At 44.3% G+C, this 14,051-nt stretch overlaps 1 protein-coding gene and 1 pseudogene across 4 annotated transcripts; one reads left to right on the top strand and one right to left on the bottom strand.

Annotated features, from left to right (window-relative positions):
• Positions 1-416: 416 nt before the first annotated feature.
• On the bottom strand, positions 417-2,440 carry LOC103889081 (protein kinase C iota type-like; annotated as a pseudogene).
• Positions 2,441-9,642: 7,202 nt separating this feature from the next.
• On the top strand, positions 9,643-13,833 carry ARMCX1 (armadillo repeat containing X-linked 1). 4 transcript variants are annotated; one of them, XM_024240342.3, is made up of 5 exons: positions 9,643-9,795; positions 10,106-10,159; positions 10,704-10,768; positions 11,575-11,646; positions 11,943-13,833. In XM_024240342.3, the coding sequence occupies exon 5, from the start codon at positions 12,065-12,067 to the stop codon at positions 13,424-13,426; it is 1,362 nt and encodes a 453-aa protein (XP_024096110.1). In that variant the 5' UTR covers positions 9,643-9,795; positions 10,106-10,159; positions 10,704-10,768; positions 11,575-11,646; positions 11,943-12,064; the 3' UTR covers positions 13,427-13,833.
• The last annotated feature ends 218 nt before the right edge of the window (positions 13,834-14,051 follow it).

The following is a 14,051-nucleotide window of genomic DNA, read 5'->3' on the forward strand; positions in this document are numbered from 1 at the left end:
ATTCTAAGCAAGCAGCATCTTCTATTACCAATTTAATAACTGCTGCCTTAAAAAATCGATAATTTATTTATCCAAGGCAATAAAATTTACACCTGAATTTTTAAACATAAAGAACTCCAAAACTAATAGGTAATATAAAAAGTTGTTGCATTTTATATTAATCTTTTATTTCAAAATTAAACCCTGAAGTGATTTAACACAGAATGACAAAAATTATGGGAGGTTTATGATGTAATCGCACTATGTGCCTTAATGCAACAGATACTTTTTAAATGCAGTTGTTTTCTTTTTTTTTTTTAAACAAAAAAGATAACTTCATTACTCATCTGTAGGCCTTTTAAAAACTGAAAAAGCAGTTCAACTAAATTTTGACATGATTGTCTGGAAGCTAGTATTAATTTATTTTTCATAGTAAAACAGATGTAATAACTGATTCATGTAGTCTACGAGAGAAGATATTGGGTGTTTTTTTGTAGGTGGCAAATATAAAATAGTTAATTGTATCCAGGCTGGCAGCAAGTTTATCCATGCATTAAATGGCAACATGAGTAGAATACATGGTTGAAAAATGAGGATCGGACACATTCTTCTGCAGACATCAAAAGAGGATTGATATACTCAAAACCTTCAAATTCAGACTGATTAATCTTCCTCACAATGTCATCGACATCTGGAGTGAGCTGGACAGGTTCATTAGTAAGCTGAGAATCAAAGTTGTCCAAACCAAATTCCCCAGAAATATTTGCTTTAAAGGGAAGTACTACCTGTTTTTGCTCCATCATATCCCAATCAACATTTCAGAAGAACGGGTGTCCCTGAATATCAGCAAATCCTGTTTGAGGATGACAACCCAATCATTCCTTAGGGTCCTTGTTAAGAAAACTCTTCAGAACACTTGCAGCTTTTACAGACAGAGAACGTGGTATGCGAATTTGTTTTTCCAAAATAACTTGGAAGAGATAATCCTCTGTGTTCTGGTCAGGGTTATCGGAGCTCCCAACAGTATCAAATGGAGACTTTCCTGCCATCATCTCAAACATTAGCACTCCAAGAGCCCACCAGTCAACACTGAAACCATAATCTCCTCCTCTTAAAATTTCAGGAGCAATGTAATTAGGAGTACCACAGAAAGTGCTGGTTGTATCTCCTGGCCGTAATCCTTCCTTAACACATGCCGTAGTCAGTGAGTTTAATGTGGCCTTCAGAGTCCAGTAGTACATTGTCCAGTTTCAAATCTCTATAAATTATCCCTCGCTCATGAAGATAATTGAATGCTAGACTGATTTCTGCAGAGTAAAATCTGGCATGTTCTTCAGGAAATTTTCTTTGTCGCTGCATATGAAACATTAGGTCTCCTCCATTTATATACTCTATAACAAAGAACAATCTACTTTCTGTCTGAAAGCAACACTGCAGCCCAACAAGGAAAGGATGATTGGATGCCTACTCAAACACATATGTCTCTGTCTGCACCCAATCAATATCCTCATCATCATTAACAAGCTCTTTTTTCACAACTTTCATTGCATAAATACGATCTTTTTTTTTTTTTTTAATGGAACCAACAGTACTTTGGCTTAACTTCCTCTTCCTATTACCCGGAGCAAATCAAAATCCTGAAGACCTAGACTGGATGAAGCTTTGCCACTTTCCCTGGTGTTCATTGCCTCTTTTTCTTCACCAACTTGATCCAAACTCTCATGACTTGAAGGATTATATGGAATTACTGTCTGTGCATGGTCAGAATGCATGGATGACTGATCCATGGGCATCATTTGTTCCAGTGGCAAAGAATGCCGCCCACATTCAATTGTGAGGCGTTTATGGCACTTCTTATGAACCAAGAGTTTGAAGTTGATGCACTTATATCCTTGGCGTCCAAGTCCCCATATTCGGTCTGTGCAGATGGCACAGTGAGCACGCCTGTTGAAGCGCTTGGCTTGGAAAGTGTGGCCATTGGCACAATAAAGCTTTCTCCAGCGGCATGCACCTCTATGGTAGATGGATTTATCTTCTCTTGGACAAGGCATCCCGGGACGTTCTGGTACACAAGGGAACACATGAATCAACAGTTCAGAGTCCTTGTTTAGCTTATAAAGTCTAAAGGCTTCTTCTAACTCCAACTGAGATGATACTGTACACGGGTCTCCTTCCTCGTCTATCCATTTCATGGTGAAGAGCTGTTCGTTGTCAAAAGAACACGTCTCGAACCACATTGCAAAGGCCCTCAAAGGAGATGGAAGGTTCAAAATGTGTTATCATGATATCCCCGCGGTAGTAGGCTTTCACCCAGACCTGGTGGGAATGGTCCCCACTGCAGCCGCCTGCGACCGTGTGGGACATGGTGCTGCTGTCCCTCTGGGTCGGCATCTCCTCACTCCCCCGCCTCAACGCTGGAGGCAGGGGGTGCGGGGGGGCGCTTCGGACGCCCTGGAGGACTCAGCCGCCCACGCCTGTCGGAGAACCGCGGCGGTCCGCCCACCTACCTGCCCACCTTGCCCGCAGCGCCGACCCAAGGGTTGCCTCGCCTGAGCAGCCCAAAGATGGCACTTTAACTCAGTGAGCTAAAGAGGGGATTATTTGATAATTAGCATTAGGACAATTTGCTAGCCATTTGGAAGAAAATAATTCCATATGGACCAAATTTTTTTTTTTTTTAAGTATTTATTGATCATTCTTGGATGTTTCTCAGAGGGGGGATGTGGCAGGGTCATAGGATAATAGTGGAGAGAAGGTCAGCAGATAAACACATGAACAAAGGTCTCTGGTTTTCCTAGGTAGTGTTTGTGTCCCTGGGTACTTGAGATTAGGGAGTGGTGATGACTCTTAATGAGCATGCTGCCTTCAAGCATCTGTTTAACAAAGCACATCTTGCACCGCCCTTAATCCATTTAACCCTGAGTTGACACAGCACATGTTTCAGAGAGCACTGGACGGGGGGCAGGGCCGTAGATCAACAGCATCCCAAGGCAGAAGAATTTCTCCTAGTACAGAACAAAATGGAGTCTCCTATGCCTACTTCTTTCTACACAGACACAATAACAATCTGATCTCTCTTTCTTTTCCCCCAATTTTTTTCTTTTCAACAAAACTGCCATTGTCATCATGGCCCATTCTCGATGGTCGCTGTCTCTTCCGAGCTGTTGGGTACACCTCCCAGACGGGGCGGCCGGGCAGAGGTGCTCCTCACATCCCAGACGATGGGCGGCCGGGCAGAGGCGCTCCTCACTTTCCAGACGGGGCGGCCGGGCAGAGGCGCTCCTCACTTCCTCCCAGACGGGCTGGCGGCCGGGCAGAGGTGCTCCTCACCTCCCAGACGGGGTGGCTGGGCCTAGGTGCTCCTCACATCCCAGATGGGGCGGCCGGGCAGAGGCGCTCCTCACATCCCAGAAGATGGGAGGCCAGGCAGAGACGCTCCTCACTTCCTATAGGGGATGGCGGCAGGGCAGAGATGCTCCTCACTTCCCAGACGGGGCGGCCGGGCAGAGGCGCTCCTCACTTCCCAGATGGGGCGGCCGGGCAGAGGGGCTCCTCACATCCCAGACGATGGGCAGCCAGGCAGAGACGCTCCTCAATTCCTAGACAGGGTGGCAGCCGGGCAGAGGCTGTAATCTTAGCACTTTGGGAGGCCAAGGCAGGCGGCTGGGAGGTGGAGGTTGTAGCGAGCCGAGATCACGCCACTGCACTCCAGCCTGGGCAACATTGAGCATTGAGTGAGCGAGACTCCGTCTGCAATCCCAGCACCTCGGGAGGCGGAGGCGGGCAGATCACTCGAGGTCAGGAGCTGGAGACCAGCCCGGTCAACACTGCGAAACCCCGTCTCCACCAAAAATACAAAAACCAGTCAGGCGTGGCAGCACGCGCCTGCAGTCCCAGGCACTCGGCAGGCCGAGGCAGGAGAATCACAGGAGCCCGAGGCAGGGAGGTTTCAGCGAGGTGAGATCACTGCAGTACAGTCCAGCCTCGGCAACGGAGGGAGACCGAAGAAAGAAGAGGGGAGAGGGAGAGGGAGAGGGAGAGGGAGAGGGAGAGGGAGAGGGAGAGGGAGAGGGAGAGGGAGAGGGAGAGGGAGAGGGAGAGGGAGAGGGAGAGGGAGAGGGAGAGGGAGAGGGAGAGGGAGAGGGAGAGGGAGAGGGAGAGGGAGAGGGAGAGGGAGAGGGAGAGGGAGAGGGAGAGGGAGAGGGAGAGGGAGGAGAGGGAGAGGGAGAGGGAGAGGGCCAAACAGTTAAATATAAAAGAAAACATAAAAATTAGGAGAAAACAGAGATCTCCCTAAGCAGGACACAAACCTCAAAAATGTAAAGAAAAAAGTTGGTAAATTTTACACATCTACAACCATCTGATCTTTGACAAACCTGACAAAAACAAGAAATGGGGAAAGGATTCCCTATTTAATAAATGGTGCTGGGAAAACTGGCTAGCCATATGTAGAAAGCTGAAACTGGATCCCTTCCTTATACCTTATACAAAAATTAATTCAAGATGGATTAAGGACTTAAATGTTAGACCTAAAACCATAAAAACCCTAGAAGAAAACCTAGGCAATAGCATTCAGGACATAGGCAAGGACTTCATGTCTAAAATGCCAAAAGCAATGGTAACAAAAGCCAAAATTGACAAATGGGATCTAATTAAACTAAAGGGCTTCTGCACAGCAAAAGAAACTACCATCAGAGTGAACAGGCAACCTACAGAATGGGAGAAAATTTTTGCAATCTACTCATCTGACAAAGGGCTAATATCCAGAATCTACAAAGAACTTAAACAAATTTACAAGAAAAAACCAAACAACCCCATCAAAAAGTGGGCAAAGGATATGAACAGACACTTCTCAAAAGAAGATATTTATGCAGTCAACAGACACATGAAAAAATGCTCATCATCACTGGTCATCAGAGAAATGCAAATCAAAACCACAATGAGATATCATCTCACACCAGTTAGAATGGCGATCATTAAAAAGTCAGGAAACACGGGTGCTGGAGAGGATGTGGAGAAATAGGAACACTTTTACACTGTTGGTGGGACTATAAACTAGTTCAACCATTGTGGAAGACAGTGTGGCGATTCCTCAGGGATCTAGAACTAGAAATACCATTTGACCCAGCCTTCCCATTACTGGGTATATACCCAAAGGATTATAAATCATGCTGCTATAAAGACACATGCACACGTATTTTTACTGTGGCACTATTCACAATAGCAAAGACTTGGAACCAACCCAAATGTCCATCAATGATAGACTGGATTAAGAAAATGTGGCACATATACCCCATGGAATACTATGCAGCCATAAAAAAGGATGAGTTCATGTCCTTTGTAGGGACATGGATGAAGCTGGAAACCATCATTCTCAGCAAAGTATCCCAAGGCCAAAAAACCAAACACCGCATGTTCTCACTCATAGGTGGGAATTGAACAATGAGAACACTTGGACACAGGAAGGGGAACATCACACACCGGGGCCTGTCGTCAGGTGGGGGGAGAGGGGAGGGATAGCATTAGGAGATATACCTAATGTAAATGACGAGTTAATGGGTGCAGCACACCAACATGGCGCATGTATACATACGTAACAAACCTGCACGTTGTGCACATGTACCCTAGAACTTAAAGTATAATAAAAAAAGAAAAAAAAGTTGGTAAATTTTGTACTGTAAAGATAAAAAATTCTATATAGTAGAAGTCCAAAAAATTATAAATCGGGAAAATATTTATAACACTTATTGAAGTCAAAAGACTCATTTGCTTAATTTGCAGAAAGTTCTTACGTATTAGTAAGAAACAGATGAACAACTTAGTAAAAAAATGAGGAAAGACAGTACACAGAAAGATAAATACAGATGCTTAACAAACCTCTGAGAAGATGTTTAATCTCACTTATAATTAAATAAATTAATTATTTGGAGCACAACATAGAATGCATATATATGTATCTATCTATCGATCTATCTATCGATCTATATATATATATAAATTTAAGAGGTGAAAGTTGGCAGCATGGGTAAAATTTAAAATGAATACCCATTTTGACACAATTATTTTACTTCTAGGAATTTATCTTGAGGAAATAATATCATAGTTGCCAAAATATATGTATACAGAAATCTTCACTGTGGCATCTTTGTAATAGATAAAGATTAGGAAGAGGCTAAGTATCAGTCAGTAAAAGATTGGTTAAATTCTGGTAAATCCACGCTACAGAATATTAGTGTGTCTGCTAAAAAGATTCACATGATATATCAGGTGAAAAAAATAGTTATGCAGAATAATACGCACAGTATAATCCAAAATTATTTTAGAAAGATATATGTGTGCATACACACATAATGTATCTACATATATTTTTTGGTAATATATATGAAACAGCAACAAAACCTGGAAAGAGTCACCTGAAAAATTAACAGTGGTTTTCATAGGATTTATCCTAGGATTGAAGTAGATTGGTCATCACAGTAGTTATCAGAGGGGTGGGGAAATTGAGATTTTTTATTTTCTGTTCCCCTCTTTTCCTAGTTACCACCTGCTTTCCTTCATCTCAGCTGAAAACTTCACTCTCTCTGCCCCAGCAAGGAAACTTTCCCTGATCCTCAGACTATGCCACTTTTTTAAAAACGATATTAACAGAGGTTTTTTCCTTTACAGTATTTTTCTCAGTGTGTGTGTGTGTGTGTGTGTGTGTGTGTGTGTGTGTGTGCGCGCGCTTATTTTATTAAGGTCTTATTTCCACCACGAGAGAAGAGTCTGTGTTGTTTTTGCTCACCAATACATTCCCCATAAGCTCAGCACTTGTGGCCGCTCCCCTATTTCCTCTCCTTCCCAGTATTATGATGTGGACAATTTAATTTTCCTCAGTCTTATATAAAGGTTGTAAAAGTGCACTTTTAGGCATCCCCCAAATCATCCATACACAGATGAAGAAGAACACATGAAAAACAAACAGCAAATGTCAGGTTGCACTAAACAATGAAATACTAAGGACACTCCCATTTTCTTCAAGAATAAGATCTGGAGGCCCTCAATCACCATTATCATTCAAACTAATTCTGAAGGTTCTGGTCAATGGAATACATGCAGAAAATAAAAGAATAAGGAATATAAATACTGGAAAAGAAGAAATGAAAAATCATCATTTGCAGATATTATGCATGCATACCTAGAAAAACCAAAAGTATCAATGAAAAAACTATTAGAAATAATAAGAATGGTCACTAAAGATAAATATATCATAATTAATTACTTTACCTGAGACAAACAATAACCAGGTAGAATGTGTAATCATAACAGGAATGTCATTCATATAAACAAAACACAAACATAATAAGAAATGAGTATAAAGAAACATAACATTTATTGAAAATCTCAAAAGTTGGCATGGATAGAAAGACTCCATTTTTAAAGATATAAATTCTCCAATTAAAGTGCAGATTTATTGCAAGTACTGCAGTAAATGTCAATTGTTTTGTTTTGTATATTGTTCAACTTGGAACTCGACACATCCACATACATATACTGTATATTTGCAGGAAGAAAGGTCGATATCATTGAAAGTGCTTGGTGGTAGAATAGGCATTGCAGGGCAGTTTTGCATTCTACTCTACAGATTTCTGCACTTAAAAAAATAAGTATATAACTAGAGACAGAGAAGAGGGGAGAGGAATAGACTTTCTTTCTTTTTCTTTTTCTTTTCTTTTTTTTTTTTTTTTTGAGATGGAGTCTTGCTCTGTTGCCCAGGCTGGAGTGCAATGGCACAATCTCAACTCACTGCAACCTCTGCCTCCTGGGTTCAAGCGATTCTCCTGCCTCAGCCTCCCAAGTAGCTGGGACTACAGGTGCGTGCCACCATTCCCGGCTAATTTTTGTATTTTTAGTAAAGATGGGGTTTTACCATGCTGGCCAGGCTGGGCTCGAACTCCTGACCTCAAGTGATCTGCCAGCTTCAGCCTCCCACAGTGCTGGGGAGGAGTAGATTTTCTATTGAGGGGATATATAGCTTTTTTTCAGGAAAGTATTAATAGTTCTTAGTTATTTTTTAAAAGTCATACATGCCTGTGAGAATCTGATGAAAGCTATGGCTCCTTTCTCCACAAAAATGAATTGCAGGTGGTCCACAAGGTTGTCCGTGTGAGAATGCCTACTCTGGGTTAATCCATGGGGATTGTTCCTTAGGCATACATTTGGCTGAGCGGGCACCAAGGTGGATATGGACTGGCAGGCAGTAACTCTGCAACAAGATTAGGTTCTCTTTTTAAGGAAGCCAGAGGCAAGAAGCCCAGCGGGCTGCACCTCTCAGGTCAGGTGGTGGCAGCACACAGTATTAGGAGCAATGCTCACTCAGGCACCATGAATAAGGGCAGAGGGGTAGGTAGGAACAGTAAGCCCTTCGATGCATTGCTGTTACCTCTGTGGGAATTTGGGGAAGGAAGGGAAGGAGCCAAAGGTGTTTACTCTGATTGGTCACCTGAGTAAACGTGGCATTTACCACCTTGGTCACTCATCTATATATATTTTTGGAGTGAACAATAGATGGGTGCCTGAATACAGGGGATGAGAGGCTATGGAATGTGGAAGGGTGGGAGGGCAGCACCTTCTTCCGCTCTTGACAGGGCAGGATTAGAACATCTCTGCATCCCTCACACCCTCAGGTGCCTCAGCCTTAGTAGACTGGAATTCAATTCAGAGGCAGGTGATCAGAGTAGCCATCAAATCACAAGAGGTTCATATAACAGTCGGTCAAGACTTTGGGACGTTAAATACATGCTTTTCTTTAATTAAATAAGACAGGGTTGTGTTGCTTTAACCTATCAAATTGCAAGTTGATTCAAAAATAGAAAAAGTAAGGAATTATTTGTGTAAAATGGCCAAGATTAGACAACTGGTTGTCTCTTTGTGGAGTAATTCATAGATCATGTAAAAAAAATCCATTTTTTTTAAGAGATAGAGGCTTGCTCTCTGTCACCCAGGCTGGAGTGCAGTGCTGAGATCATAGCTCACTGCAGCCTTAAACTCCTGGGCTCCAGCAATCCACCCACCTCAGCCCACTTTTCAATTTTAAAATGAGTTATTTTGTTTTAAAAGCTACTAATTGGCTGTAACCAGTAGAAATATTTTCCTTCTGTTACAAATAAAATAACGAAATTAATGAGGCCTCTTGGGTTTTCTCTCTCGTTTAAACTCTCCACTCAAAGGAAAATAGCATCATTTTATTTTCTCAATATAAAAGTAATGCGTTACTGATTTAAAAACAAATGAGCAGAAAAGTTTAAATAAGACACTCCCACGATCTAGTTCCTTTTCTAACATCTTGCTCCACATTTTACAGGAGTGCAGAAGAAATTGGACATTCATGACTGGTGATGGGGGGAGGTATAGAGAGAGACAGTTGGACTGGGACTAGAGAAGATAAAAAATTATTCCTCGAAGAGGAAGAAAAGGCCAACGGACAAGGGAGCAGATACAGCTTCTCCCTGTAAACCAAAGAAAGGCAAATTCCAACCACAAAGAGAAGCTGCTTCTAGTCTCCGGGGTTGGCAAAGAGGAAAATGAGTGGCAGGACCTGATGTGTCAGGGAAGGAAGGGGAGGGCCGGCTTCTGCGGCGCTGCTGATGGGAGTGGTAATTGGGGTCCTGATCTCATGGTTGACGTGGCCCTCACGTGAGCTGGAGCCGACGCGTGCAGACGTCCTTCTAATCCTAGTCTTCGTTTGGTCCGGTTGCACTCTCCCTGTCGCCCAGAGGGCGAGAGGGCCTGTGGCCTGGGGGAAGGAGGACGAGGTTACTGCCTGGATCCCAGCAGGTTTGTGTGTGGATGGGCGTTGCCAGGGGATCCCTGCGGCGCGAGCAGTGAACGGTGGAGGCCGAAGGGGGAGCACAGTTCGCTTTCTCCAAACCCTTGCAGTATCCCTGGCCCTTTCTAGAACAAAAATGGTGGACCTTGGGGCCGGATTCCAGGGGCGACCCCAGACTCGGGCGTCGTGGGACCTTTAACATCCAGGGCCTTGAATCAGGGAGGGCAGATATTCGGATTCAAGTCCTGTGTGCTGGTCCATCTACCAAGCCAGAATCTTGGGGCTGTGCGTCTGACAGTCATACCCCTTTTCTTTCAGTAGGACGCTGTGCCATTTGGGAACAAAGGAATAGTCTGCCTGGAATCCCTGCAGGTCAGTGTAAAGCTGGGGCTGTCCCGCGGCGCCCAGAAGGACTGGGATGACTGAAGTTCTTGCCTTAACTTGGGCCCTTTACCGACTCTCAAGCAATCGTCCTGCCATTTTTTTTTCTTCAGTAAAAGAGGATGTAACAGTGCCTGCAGGAAAAGTGCTTGTTATTGCGGGTAGGGTGCGTTGGGGAGAAGGATAGAAGAGATCGGTTGGTTTTGTTTTTCTCCTCGGATTTTCCATATCCCCCCCTCGCCCCGCCCCGCTTCCAGTGGTTTGAAAGGGGTGTGGTTTTGCTGGGAAAATGGCCGACCGCTGGGGCTGCGGGAGGGAGTGAGGGCCGGGGGCGGGGACGGGGGTAGGGGAACACTACCAAGCGAGAGGTCTGGTGTCAGCGGAGTCCAGAGAAGTGAGGGTAGGGTGAGAAACAAAAAGGTAAAATCCATTGACAGCCAGGACCCTGAATTAGGAAAAGTGGATATTGGGACTCCCCGAAGTGCTTTTCTGTCCGCTGAGCCATCAGTTTCTGCCTTGTTGCCTGTGTCTGCAGATCTTGGGGCCGGAGGCCAGTTCAACCCTTGGAGCAGGAAGAAACGCAAAGTTGTCAAGAACCAAGTAGGTCATAATAAGGGTGATGGCATTATTTGGGGGTGGAGCATGGTGGCGACTGCAACTCGAGTGGGCCCGTGGATCCCTTCCATATCCCCCTCCTTCCCTCTTATCTACACCATTTCGGAGCTTGCAAAAGAAATTGCTCTGCAAGTACAAGACAGGGAAGAAAATAGCTGAGAAGGGGTGGGCGTCAAGAGAGTCCAGGGGTTGGGAGGACGTTACTCCAAATTACTGTTTGGGGTACAGTTTCCTTGGCGTTGGTCCGTCGACCAAGCACTCACTTCTGAAGTTTGTCAGTCTTGAAGGTTTAGTGGAAGCGGAAACCGAGGTGAGGGAGGTAAGAAATTGCTCCAGAGCAGAGGTAGTTGGTATAATGACACGGGGGTGGGTGGGTGGGGGTGTCCTGGTACCTTTGAGATGGAGGAGTTGGCGGAGGCAAGGGCAGAGTTGGAGACCTTTAGGCATTTCACGCTAGTACGGCTTTTAGATATTGTCACTTCATTTTGTTACAAGGAAAATGTTAACGATGAAAATGTGTGGCGACATCTTCGGAGGATGCCAATGATGGGAGTAGGGGTGGAGGTGGAATGGAGGGTTAGAGGAATCATCGAAGGAGGAAGAGGGAGGGAGATAATGAATTCCAAAGCCGCAGCTCTGTGAGGAGAGGAGGGTAACCGAAGGCGGGAAACATTGGGCAAGGCAGTTGTAAAGGGCTAGGAATTCAGAAGACGGATGTGTGTCCCGTCCCAGGTGAGATCTATATGTCCCCCGAGCTCTCAGTACCCCTCTCCCCACGCCCTTGTCTGCAGGTTTGCACGAAGCAGTGCACTTGGAAGCAAGAAAGAGAAGGAAAAAAACTGCCTGGACCTCTGTGGGTGCATGTGAGGGCGCCACTGTTCACAGGACATCTGGAAGGGCAGGGGTGGCAGGGAACTTTAACGTTCTGGGGTGGGGTGGTGGAACGTGAGGTTGGAGAGTCTTTAAGCGGGGAAAATTTCCAAACTTAGCTTCCGGGTGGAAGAAAGGAATCAGTGATCTAGATATCAAGCCCCGAGTCTCTGCCAGTATCTCTGTATTTTTGTACGTTTGTTTGTTTTGTTGTAGTTTCAGTGTGTTTGCGTGCAAAGACATAAAAGGAGGAGGAGCCTGAAATCTGAAATGCATCCTTTATTCCTAGGTCAAGCTGCCTCAGAGCCAGCCAGCAGTAGCTGCAGACTCCGCCCGCGACGTGTGCGCGCTTCTCTGGGCCAGAGCGAGCCTGTTTTGTGCTCGGGTTAAGAGATTTGTCCCAGCTATACCATGGGCCGCACTCGGGAAGCTGGCTGCGTGGCCGCTGGTGTGGTTATCGGGGCTGGTGCCTGCTACTGTGTATACAGACTGGCTTGGGGAAGAGATGAGAACGAGAAAATCTGGGACGAAGACGAAGAGTCTACGGACACCTCAGAGATTGGGGTTGAGACTGTGAAAGGAGCTAAAACCAACGTTGGGGCAGGGTCTGGGGCCAAACTTCAGGGTGATTCAAAGGTCAAGCCTGAGGTGAATTTGGGACTCGAGGATTGTCCGGGTGTAAAAGAGAAGGCCCATTCAGGATCCCACAGAGGAGGCGGCCTAGAGGCCAAGGCCAAGGCCCTTTTCAACACGCTGAAGGAACAGGCAAGTGCAAAGGCAGGCAAAGGGGCTAGGATGGGTACCATCACTGGGAACAGGACCCTTGCACCGAGTTTACCCTGCCCAGGAGGCAGGGGTGGAGGCTGCCACCCCACCAGGAGTGGATCTAGGGCCGGGGGCAGGGCAAGTGGAAAATCCAAGGGAAAGGCCCGAAGTAAGAGCACCAGGGCTCCAGCTACAACATGGCCTGTCCGCAGAGGCAAGTTTAACTTTCCTTATAAAATTGATGATATTCTGAGTGCTCCCGACCTCCAAAAGGTCCTCAACATCCTGGAGCGAACAAATGATCCTTTTATTCAAGAAGTAGCCTTGGTCACTCTGGGTAACAATGCAGCATATTCATTTAACCAGAATGCCATACGTGAATTGGGTGGTGTCCCAATTATTGCAAAACTGATAAAAACAAAAGACCCCATAATTAGGGAAAAGACTTACAATGCCCTTAATAACTTGAGTGTGAACGCAGAAAATCAGGGCAAGATTAAGACGTACATCAGTCAAGTGTGTGATGACACCATGGTCTGTCGCTTGGACTCAGCTGTGCAGATGGCTGGGCTAAGACTGTTAACCAACATGACTGTGACTAATCATTACCAACATTTGCTTTCCTATTCTTTTCCAGACTTTTTTGCTTTGTTATTCCTGGGAAATCACTTCACCAAGATACAGATTATGAAACTAATTATAAACTTTACTGAAAATCCAGCCATGACAAGAGAGCTGGTCAGTTGTAAAGTACCATCAGAATTGATTTCCCTCTTTAATAAAGAATGGGATAGAGAGATTCTTCTTAATATCCTTACCCTATTTGAGAATATAAATGACAACATAAAAAATGAAGGGCTTGCATCATCCAGGAAAGAATTCAGCAGAAGTTCACTTTTTTTCTTATTCAAAGAGTCTGGAGTTTGTGTTAAGAAAATCAAAGCACTAGCAAATCACAATGATCTGGTGGTGAAAGTAAAAGTCCTGAAAGTATTAACCAAACTCTAATTTGGAGTCTGTCCCAAACTATATTGAGGTATTTGCAGTTGGTAAGATGTGATTTGTAAATTCTTTGTTTTTCATTGTGCATATATGGTAAAGAGATCTTTTCAGCTGCTATTTTGGAATAATGACTATCATATATCATAACAGTGACTGATGTTGGTTGTAACAGTTTGGTTTAGGATGAACCATTTTAAGGATGCCAAATGGAATATTAGTATTTGTACACAGAAAGAATTTATTGATTTGATCTTATTACCTAGATTGAGATTTTTTAATCTTTCCTCTACCTAAACTGACAATGAATTAGTTATACATCATGAATAAGCTACACTTTTATATTAGTTTATATTTGTTATTCTAAGACTTGTGTTTCATCAATAAAGTTGTGTTTTAAGAAGCAGAAAAAAAAAGACATTGTCTTTGTCCTTGAGTTTATGGTCTGTTTGGAAAGGTAAGATATATGGAAACTAAAACAAAGAGATGTTAACAAAACCAGGAGACCATCAGCGCTTAGAGGCAGCAGAAACAGCTGCAGGCCACAGTGCTCAAGGAAAGTTTTTCAGAGGAGAACTCTTAAGTAAGCTGGGTTTGAAGGATAGGATACAAAAAGTCAGAAGGGCACTCAAGA

This window comes from Pongo abelii, chromosome X (assembly GCF_028885655.2).
Source record: "Pongo abelii isolate AG06213 chromosome X, NHGRI_mPonAbe1-v2.0_pri, whole genome shotgun sequence".
In the NCBI taxonomy this organism is placed as follows: domain Eukaryota; kingdom Metazoa; phylum Chordata; class Mammalia; order Primates; family Hominidae; genus Pongo; species Pongo abelii.